Source organism: Suillus discolor (genome assembly GCF_016758755.1).
Source record: "Suillus discolor strain FC423 chromosome Unknown F5147scaffold_76, whole genome shotgun sequence".
NCBI classification, from domain to species: domain Eukaryota; kingdom Fungi; phylum Basidiomycota; class Agaricomycetes; order Boletales; family Suillaceae; genus Suillus; species Suillus discolor.
In genome coordinates this window covers 205248-216195 of record NW_024541323.1, presented here as the reverse complement: position 1 = coordinate 216195, position 10948 = coordinate 205248, and the positions used below count along the sequence as shown (strand labels likewise).

Sequence of the window (10948 nt, the reverse complement as noted above, 5' to 3'; positions counted from 1 at the left end):
ACCGAATCAACAAAAGATAACGGAACGCGCCCACCCATCATGGCAATGATTATCACCCTCTGATGTATAGATTAGAACCGAGGAGCGACACGCCCTCGCTGATTGAACTTTGATAGGGTTCAAACGAAAGATAAGTCAGACTCAAGCGGAGCTTGGAACGACCTGGAGGAACACATAAAGACACTCTCCCTACGGTTAACATTCCTCAGAAACTCCTACTATCATGACGACTCCCATCGAAACCCCTACCACTGTGACGCTGAAGGACTCCGACTACGGACGAATCCTCAGCACGATTGAGAATTGTGCGTTTAGCGAAACCGCCATTCTGACCCCTGCGTACTCCCGAGAAATCGACAATATCCTCGGTGACATGAGCGCAACCGTTGCCGCCAGCACGTCCCTCGCTGTGCACATCATAAAGACCACGAAGATGCTAGAAGACGCCGCACTTCGTACAGACATAGACGAAGGTACTCGGACACTCGCCGTGCTCCACCTTCAGAAAAGAATTCGCGCAATGGCGCTTCACCTCCTACCGCTCGACTTCCCCGACCTCGTGAACCTCGCGGTGAGGACGGCCTCAGCAAAGCCTCGCGCCGAAGAAGAAACTAGACCCGTGCGCCCACTGCCCAGTAGAAAGAGAACGGCCACGATGGATAGAACCCGCACGCTCTGCAAGCGTTGCGGCAGATATGGGCACACTTTTAGACAGTGTCCTGATTATGTCTGCTGCATTTGCAGTGAGATTGGACCGGATCATCTAGCGATCCACTGCCCTGAACTCAAAGGACGCATTGTGCTCCAAGAGTTTTCAGATGAGGAGAAGTTCTTCGAAGCTCTCCTAGACTGGGAGCAGAACCATAAAGCACTCGCCGACCTCGCGCTCGCCTTCCCCATTCCACCTTCCCCTATGCCCGCGACGCCGATACCCATGACGCCTGTGCCAGCAACTCCCTCGACACCCGCACCGTCCTCCCAGCCTTTGGACGTAGTGTTAATTGAAGCCGGTGACTTCAACCTTAGTAACAGGGTAATGTTACAGGGATCTGTAACACCTACTAGAGCCCCAGCTCTCCCTACACCTGCCCCCGCTCTGCTAGACTCCCCGCGCGGCGGTGCGCCGCCTGCGCCTAGAAAGACAGCGGTCTGGACCGCTATGACCCCGCCCCCAGGCGCTATGACCCCGCCCCTGGCCTAGACGGCCTTGTACCTGTTCCATGGAGGCTGTACGCCTCATGGACACCCTAGATCAGCGCATGTATACAGCATGTTACGGTATACTCATTCTCTTCGTTTCTCCTTTGCTACAGGACAATGGTACATGGATACGGCTCTTAACGAGCGACCAATTACCTTTCAGACCCTTACCCATATCATCGCCAAGCTAACCTTCCGTACCAGTAACCATCACTATGTCTAGCCGGTTATCTCTTATCAAAGCGGGCTGTCCGCACCATGGTTACTATCGCCTATCTCTTATCTCTTATCACTTACCAAGCGGGCTGTCCGCCTTCTATCTTGATACGCATTTACAAGCTCCGCTTGAACTTTCGCTATATAGACACATAGCGTACCACATGTAGTTCCTTACTTTAATCTACTGGGTTTTACCTGGAACTAGTCCTTTAGCAAGGTCTCCAACCTTGCTATCTAAGAACCACTATTCTAAGGAAGTCGCCGATACTTGCCTTAGCCAGAAACCTCTGACCTCTCACTCGAGAGAAGAACCACGTCTGTCTCGCCGAATCTCAGTCCACTCGGACTAAGACAGCTCGACATACCCCAGTCGTAACAAAAGATTAAAGTCCTTTTTTAGACGCCGCCACCTGCGACGTCAGCAAGACACCACGACTTCATTAACTCCTTTGATCGGAGCTTTAAACCTAGGCGCGCTACCACCAATACCACCGTTGAATCCGATGGCGACCACTACCAAAGAGATAGAAATTAAGATCGGTACTCCACCCGAATTCGACGGAGATCGCGATGAATCGCACAGGTTCATGCTGAACTGTAATGCGTACTTAGATATCAACGAGAAAATCTATGACAGCGACAAGAAGAGAGTAATTTTCGCACTCTCGTTCATGACCAAGGGCAATGCAGCCGCTTGGAAAGAAGACTTCATGGAGACCGCTCAGAACGCCAAACTAAAGAATACCGCCTCCTAGCCCATAAAGCAGGAATAACCGAGAACGTCACCAAAGTGGAGTTCTTCCGCGAAGGTCTCGACGTTGGACTTCGTAACAACCTCTATCACACTGGAGAAAGTCTAGACGACTTTGAAACCGTCGTTGCGACGTGCATTAACCTGGATAACGCCTTCCAGAGGTTAAGAGCCATACAGAAACGAGAAAACCCCGCACACTACCAGCATAAGAAGAAGAAGTATGGGGATCGCCACTTCACCCCCCGCAGAAGCGATGCCATGGAGATAGATCAACTCTCCGAGTCCGAAGTAAAAAGACACCTCAAAGAAGGACGTTGCTTCAAATGCCACCAGACTGGCCATCGTGCCAACGATACCACGTTCCACCCCAGAGAAGATAGGAAGCAGAAGATGCCTGTCCGCAGGAAGGTTGAGAAAGAAGAAAGTAGTGATGACGATGAAGAAGTAAATCGACGGTTCGTGGAGATGGATTTTTAGGAAAGAAGACTGCATCGATGTCAGTACCTCCTGTCCCGATACGACTTGTACAATCACTTGGAAATAAAAAAGAACTTCGCGTCCCCGCCACTATTATTTCCACCAAGCGTAACAAAACCATCGAAACCTCTATGGTCATCGACTCCGGAGCAAGTGGAACCTTCATCAGCGAGGAATTCTGTAAACTCCACGGAATCAAGACCCATAAACTCTCAAAACCTTTTCCCGTTATAACCGCAGACGGATCAGATGCTAGAGGAGGACTCATCTCTCGCTATTGCGTCCTCATCGTCAAAATTGACAGAAGAACCATGATAGGGAAATTCAACATTACCAAGCTCTCGAAGAAAGACAAGATTCTGCTCGGCTTCCCATGGTTAAAAGCGCTAAACCCGTCAATTAACTGGACGAGCAAAGAACTGTCTCTCGCACCTAATGAACGATCCCTTGAGATCGAAAGAGGCATCGATTATCTTAGGAAGCAGCGCGATCTACCACTGCTATTCCCTCTTTCCACTCCCGCAGAAAAAGAGTCATCCCGTGAATGGAAGAATTCTAAATTAAAGAAATCCCCCATTTTACCTGCCTATCCGCGAGCTTCTGTGGAAGAAATCACTGATGAAGATGAAGAACTCCCCCGCCTCGCACCAGATCAAGACGAACCAGATTACGACACCAAAGAAGATGTATGGTCGGAGAATTATGCTCCTCCAGTGGTCGACCCCTCCCTCTACCCCTTAAACGACAAAGACGTTTTAATCGAATACTCCCCCGACGGTTCTCAAGTCAGGGTAATCTCCGACGTATCCTTCGACACACCCCTCACCAGAGACGGCACGTCGAAGCAGGAGCAAGGATATTCGAAAACTAGCAACAAAGCTCAAGAATTCGCTGTCGCCGGAGAGAAAGAAAAAATGAAGAAGAGTTTTGAAGAGCTCGTTCCCCCCTACCTGCACACCTACGCTGATATTTTTGCAAAAGACGGTCTCAATAAACTACCACCGGAACGACCTGGCATCGATCATCGGATCGATCTGAAGCCTGGATTCATGCCAAGAACGTCCAAGATCTACCCATTATCAGGAAAGGAAAGGGAAGCGGTAAAAACCTTTATCACAGAAAACACCGCGAAAGGATTCATTGTCCCCTCAAAATCCCCACAAGCCAGTGGATTTTTCTTTGTAGGAAAGAAAAGCGGGGAGTTACGTCCTTGTCAGGATTATCGGTACCTTAACGATTGGACCGTACGCAACCAATACCCACTTCCGCTCCCCAAAACTCTTATCGAACGACTCTACAAAGCTAAATACTTCACGAAGATCGACATACGGTCCGGCTATAATAATATCAGAATCCATCCTGACGATAGGTGGAAAGCCGCTTTTACTACAGAAGAAGGCCTATTTGAGCCTACTGTAATGTTCTTTGGCTTAACCAACTCTCCTGCCACTTTCCAATCCTATATGAACAACCGCTTTCAAAACGAAATCAACGAAGGATGGATCGTCATATATATGGACGACCTTCTCATTTTCTCTTCTGACTTAACGGAACACCACGAACGAACAAAAAGAGTACTGGAGATACTCCGTCACGAACAACTGTTCGTCAAACCAGAAAAATGTACTTTTGACGCGGCAGAAGTAGAGTACCTTGGAATGGTTATTCGTCCTGGAGAAGTCGCAATGGAGCATGCCAAAGTCGACGGGATAAAAGATTGGCCTATCCCAACTTCTGTGAAGGATGTCCGCTCCTTTCTGGGATTTTGCAACTTTTACAGGGCATTTGTATCCCACTATTCTGATATCGCCCGGCCACTTATCAATCTTACTCGAAAAGATCAAGTCTTCGCCTGGACACCTGACGCTCAGACCTCTTTTGATAACCTCAAGCGATGTTTTACGACGAAACCGGTACTACGCAACCCCGACCCTACGCGCCAATTTGCCCTCGCAACTGATGCCTCCCTGGTGGCAACCGGGGCAGTACTCCTTCAGACTGATGAAAATGGCGTCTACCATCCTTGTGAATATATTTCCCAGTCCTTCAATCCCGCTGAACGCAACTATGAAATCTTCGATCGAGAACTGCTCGCTATAATTCGCGCTCTCAACGAATGGCGCCATTATCTAGAAGGAAACCCCCATCCCATTCTCGTCTTCACCGACCACCTGAACCTCCTCTACTTTTCGAAAGCGCAGAAACTCTCTCGCAGACAAGCGCGTTGGCAGCTTGTTCTGTCCAATTATGATCTTGAATTGCACCACGTCCCTGGAACGAAACTTGCAGCACCTGACGCACTTTCTCGCCGTCCGGATCATGGTCTTGGTGAACACGATAATGAGGATCGTGTGCTCCTTCCTGACTCTATGTTTATACGGTTAATTGATAACGAACTTTCCGCTGCCCTTGCACAAAATTCCTTAGATGACCCCATCTTCTCCACGGCCAGCGACGCCCTGGATGGGCTTTGCCTACCCCCTATGAAATCAGCCCTCTCCGACTGGACGATGTCGGACGGTGTACTATATTATAAGTCTCGCGCCTATGTGCCACCGTCACACCGGGCAGCCATATTACTCCGCCACCATGACCACCCCACGGCCGGGCATCCCGGACGGTTCAAAACCGAAGAACTTGTCAAGCGCGATTACTGGTGGCCTGCAATGGGCACTTTCATTCGCTCCTATGTCGCTGGTTGCGCTCTCTGTCAGCAGATGAAAACTGACACTCACCCCGTCTCGCCCCCCCTGGTCCCCATCCCATCCTCCGCTACCCGCCCCTTTTCCCAGGTCTCTGTTGATCTTGTCACAGACCTCCCTGTGTCTAACGGTTTTGACTCTCTCATGGTCGTGGTAGACCATGGCCTTACGAAGGGGGTGATTATTTCTCCCTGTAACAAGAACATCTCTTCTGAAGGAGTAGCCAAATTATTCTTCAAAAACGTATTCAAGCGTTTCGGACTCCATGAAAAGGTGATCTCTGATCGAGGCCCCCAGTTCATTTCTAGGTTCTCTAGAGAATTAGCACGCCTCTTAGGATACCAGATCGCTGCCTCCACGGCATATCACCCTCAAACCGACGGACAAACAGAACGGCTCAACCAAGAAATAGAGACATACCTTCGAATATACTGCAGGAATAACCCCTATGAATGGTCAGACCATTTGCCCCTCGCCGAATTCGTGCACAACCACCGAAGACATGACGCAAGGAACGCGTCGCCGTTCTTCCTCATGATGGGATACGAACCTCGCGGTATTCCCCACGTACTACCTTCATCGGATACCCCTGCCGTAGAAGAAAGAGTTCGCACCCTTCAAAAGATCAGAGAGGAAGCCATCTCTTGCCACAATATCGCCATGCAACGAATGGCAGAAAGGACGCACGGAAAGAAGTATCAACCGTGGAAGATAGGAGATAAGGTCTGGCTATCTGCAACTAATCTCATGACCACTCTCCCGTCCAGGAAACTTGCGCCCAAACGGCACGGGCCGTTCTCTATAACCGCGGTCCTATCACCCATCACATTCACCCTGAAACTTCCTGAACAATGGAAGGTTCACCCCACGTTCCATGCTTCCGAACTATCCTCCTATCAGGAGACAGAGATTCACGGACCGAACTATGAAGAACCACCTCCAGATATAGTCAATCAATCAGAAGAATACGAAGTCGAAGCCGTCCTAAGTCATAAGGGCACGGGTAAACGAAGACGCTATCTCGTATCCTGGAAAGGATACTCTTCTGGAAGCAACGAATGGATTCCAGCGGAGAACATGGAAAACGCCGGGGACCTACTTTCCGCCTATAAGAAGAAGCACAAGTTGAACTGAATCGACCAGTCCCCACCGTCATACAAAACATGTCCTCTCAACAAAACACTTCTCCTACTGAATCCAACGCCTCCGCCATCAGCCTCTATGAATCCCCATTTGCCGACAACGTTGTCAGCATCGAAGACGACGTCATCGTCGAAACCACCATCCTTTCCGTTGCCCACGCCCTCGAAATCGAAACCTATCTCAACAATCAGCCAGCAGTACCAGCTGGAGTCGCTGCCACTTACATTCATATCATCAGAGCCACCCAGCGTCTCGAAGAAGAATTTGCCCAGATCGAAAACGACGCCCTCAGACTCTCCTGCAACCACGTTCAGCGGCGCATACGCTCGCTTACGCTTCAGCTATTCCCTCTTGGTTTTAGCACTATCTGCAGGGAAATTATACAGACTGTTGCTGATCGAAACTCCTTCCAAGTCGGCCGCCCGCTGCCTCCTATTACTCATAACCCCCCCGCTGTTCTACCTGACCCAACTTCTATTGGAGGAAGCCTTGCGCCACTACCTGTACCCGTCCCAACGCCCAGCGAGGTCCAAAGAAGAAACCTCCGGGGCGGAGCCGCCATTCACGGCGTAACCAAGAAAAAGTCATCCAAAGGAAAGAAGCGCGAGGTCATCGACCTCACCATAGAACCCCCTGCCATCCCGTCCTCCAGCATCGTCATCAGATCCCCCTCGTTAAAACAGATAGTAGGCACTATCGCCGACGCCAACTTTATCTGCCGGGTCTGCAAGAAGCTTGGTCACAAGCACAAGAACTGCCCCCTATACTACTGCCGCGTCTGCGGCGACACGAAACCTGGGCACTTCTCCATCTATTGCCCCTTCACCACTACCAAGATAGCATTCCCGTTGGTCTATACTGACGAAGGCTTCTACGACGCGTTAGCCGCGTGGGAAGCGGAGAAAGATAAGAAAGAAGAGGAGGATCTGGAACGTGCCAATAGGGAGTACTTGGTACAGCCGGAGGAATTAGAATTCCACAATGCCGACGCTGACCCCATCTACTACGCAAACCAGGACAACTAATGATGTCGATGCCGGTGACATCAACCATAACACGGGGGTAATGTTACGGTATACTCATTCTCTTCGTTTCTCCTTTGCTACAGGACAATGGTACATGGATACGGCTCTTAACGAGCGACCAATTACCTTTCAGACCCTTACCCATATCATCGCCAAGCTAACCTTCCGTACCAGTAACCATCACTATGTCTAGCCGGTTATCTCTTATCAAAGCGGGCTGTCCGCACCATGGTTACTATCGCCTATCTCTTATCTCTTATCACTTACCAAGCGGGCTGTCCGCCTTCTATCTTGATACGCATTTACAAGCTCCGCTTGAACTTTCGCTATATAGACACATAGCGTACCACATGTAGTTCCTTACTTTAATCTACTGGGTTTTACCTGGAACTAGTCCTTTAGCAAGGTCTCCAACCTTGCTATCTAAGAACCACTATTCTAAGGAAGTCGCCGATACTTGCCTTAGCCAGAAACCTCTGACCTCTCACTCGAGAGAAGAACCACGTCTGTCTCGCCGAATCTCAGTCCACTCGGACTAAGACAGCTCGACATACCCCAGTCGTAACACAGCATGCCGCTTCATGAAGATCCGGAGCGCCCTTGGCGCCTCATGTATGAAGACCCGGAGCGCTTGGCGCTTCCTGTACCTATGCGCAGCTGCACTTGGCGCTGCATGTATGATCAGAGGTTAAGCCTCATGTACTTTATCTAACCTCATGTCTGGTTATCTCAGATGTACGATATACTATAGATTACAGACTGAGCTTGAACACCTACATACACTATGTATAAGTAGGCACATTGTTGTAGATTGAACTTCACTTTAATCTACTAGGTTCTACCAAGAACTTGCTCATCTAAGCTTAACTGCTTCCTTGTGTGAGACCGCACTTCATCGTCGTCCCCGTACGACTTTGCACGTATCCGCTAGCCCTGCATCTCGACGAGCGCCGTCTTACCGAGATCGCCGGAGGAATCCTTGACGTTCCGTCAAGGCCAGACCACGCTCAGCTTCAGTAGACTCACTCGAGTCGTCGCTGAGAAGACCTATCCTAGTTCGCACACGCCGACCTACAGTCGACGTAACAGCATGCGGTCGCCAATCTAGATAGAATACACAAATAAGTATACAATGAATCGGAATAGTACCAATTACTCACCAGACTCGAAGCCTCAATGTCGTAGTTCTGTAGTAGTATGCATTACAACGAGAATACAACACGGGATAAAAAGAATGAAACTTGACGCGTCTTATCGAGTGAGTCCCAGTATGTCTTGAACTCTGGCAAGGAGCGATTGGCATCAGCTGTTACGTCGACTGTTGGTCGGCGTGTGCGAACTAGGATAGGTCTTCTCAGCGACGACTCGAGTGAGTCTACTGAAGCTGAGGGTGGTTCTAGCCTTGACGGAACGTCAAGGATTCCTCCGGCGATCTCGGTAAGACGGCACTCGTCGAGATGCAGGGCTAGCGGATACGTGCTAAGTCGTAAGGGGGCGACTTAGAAGTGCGGTCTCACACAAGGAAGCTGGTAAGCTTAGATGAGCAAGTTCTGGGGATGAACCTAGTAGATTAAAGTGAAGTCTAAGTACAATAATCTGTGTCTACTTATAGGGAAGTACTACAAGTATTCTAGCTCAGTCTGTAATCAATAGTATATCGTGAATCTATGATAGCCAGACATGAGGTTCAGATAAGATACATGAGGCTTAACCTCTGATCAAGCATGCTGCGCCAAGGGCAGCTGCGCATAGGTACGGGAAGCGCCAAGCGCGCTCCGGGTCTTCATGAAGCGACATGCTGTATACATGCGCTTGATCTAGGGTGACCATGAGGCGTACAGCCTCCATGGATCGGCACAAGGCCATCTAGGCCAGGGGCGGGGTCATAGCGCCAGGGGCGGCGTCACAGCGGTCCAGACCACTGTCTTTCTAGGCGCAGGCGGCGCACCGCCACGCAGGGAGTCTAGCAGAGCGGGGGCAGGTGTAGGCAGAGCTGAGGCTCTAGTAGGTGTTACAGATGCCTGTAACATCAGCCCCTTCACCAGCGATGGCCACAGAGCTTCTGAAGGAAAATATTTGAGTTGTCAAAAGACAAAAGAAACGAAGCATTACACTCACCTGTTGCTTTGGGTTGATATTCATTGGCGCCCGAGCCTTGCATCGTTAGCAGAAAAGCAATATCCAAAACCTAGACCAACAACAAATCAGTGAATCAGTGCATCAGTAGCGAAAACAAATGCACTGGTGTGGCATGAGACACGTCAGGACCATTGGCTGTTCATTTTAAGCCTGTTACTGGAGGGTTGAGTTGAATGAGTGATTATATGCGCTCTGTTTCGAATGTGTTCATTTTTGCAGAGTATAACACAACCAAGGCAACAAACTCACATCATCTGACGAGGAAAATCTGTGTTTGCCCACGAGTTGTGCGGCTGTGATGTGGTAGAAAGAGCGAGATTTTGTTGAAATGACTGATGGTTGTCACGACGGTGGTGGTACAAGAAAGGGATGGAACATATTTGCATTGATGAGGGTGAGAGGAGAGTTCATTGAAGTTCCGAATCACAGGCAAGTGGAGCTGTTGAAATGTTGAAGTTGGATAAAGTGTGGCGAAGTACGAAATACTTGAGCAACAAAATATGTATTACGCACGGACCTCCAGTTGAACACGACAGTTGAACTGCATGTAAGCCTGTCTTGCAGAGTATGCTGTACTGCTCAAATTTCAAATCGTAGACAAATTGTTCAACATGTGTTTGCACAACTTCGATGTCCATCGATATGAGTCTAATGACTACTCCAAACTTACAAATCCGTCGACCCCCGTGGAAATGGCTATGTCCGACTTTCACTGGGGTTGACTGATGGTGGGTCGGAACAAAGGAGAGTTACGCCACTTCGCTTACTCATGCGTAGACTCAATTCTGTGTTAGCCGAGGCACGAGGCTAACACAGAAACACATGAGCGTAGATGGCCAGATATAAAAATTCAAATTCAAATCCTGTCAGTACTGTCAGTACTAGTGTGCCCGTCATAGATGAACGTTTGAACGTTCAACGCTCAAACCACTGAATTTCATGGTTTCTTCTTCCCAGTGTTATTAGGTCTGATTTACATCTCCGCAAGCCTGGAGTTCTGCTACACTCCCTTCGCGTGAGTTTGCCGATGCTTGAGTCGGAGTTGGCAAAACTGCCCAGTTTTGCCAATACTAGCTAGATGGATACAATGAGCCAGCAGCTATGTATTTGTGCTTGTATATATGTGCCAGTACGTGGATTTTGTCACCCAGGTTGGACAAAGTGCTCGTCGCGGGAGTCGAGTCCTCGCTTGCCACGAGGCCCCCTACTCACCATCAGCTCGGGCCACGTATGCATTGACAAGTAGCTCCCTTGGCAGACCACCGCACGGATCCGTCTCGATTGTGCCA

The 10948-nt window shown here is 49.5% G+C and overlaps 1 protein-coding gene across 1 annotated transcript; it reads left to right on the top strand.

The window, feature by feature from the left end:
- Nucleotides 1-223: 223 nt before the first annotated feature.
- Nucleotides 224-1201, top strand: F5147DRAFT_778847 (uncharacterized protein; the record flags this gene model as incomplete). The annotated part of the gene is made up of 1 exon (XM_041442197.1): nt 224-1201. The coding sequence occupies one exon, from the start codon at nt 224-226 to the stop codon at nt 1199-1201; it is 978 nt and encodes a 325-aa protein (XP_041287770.1).
- Between the last annotated feature and the right edge of the window lie 9747 nt (nt 1202-10948).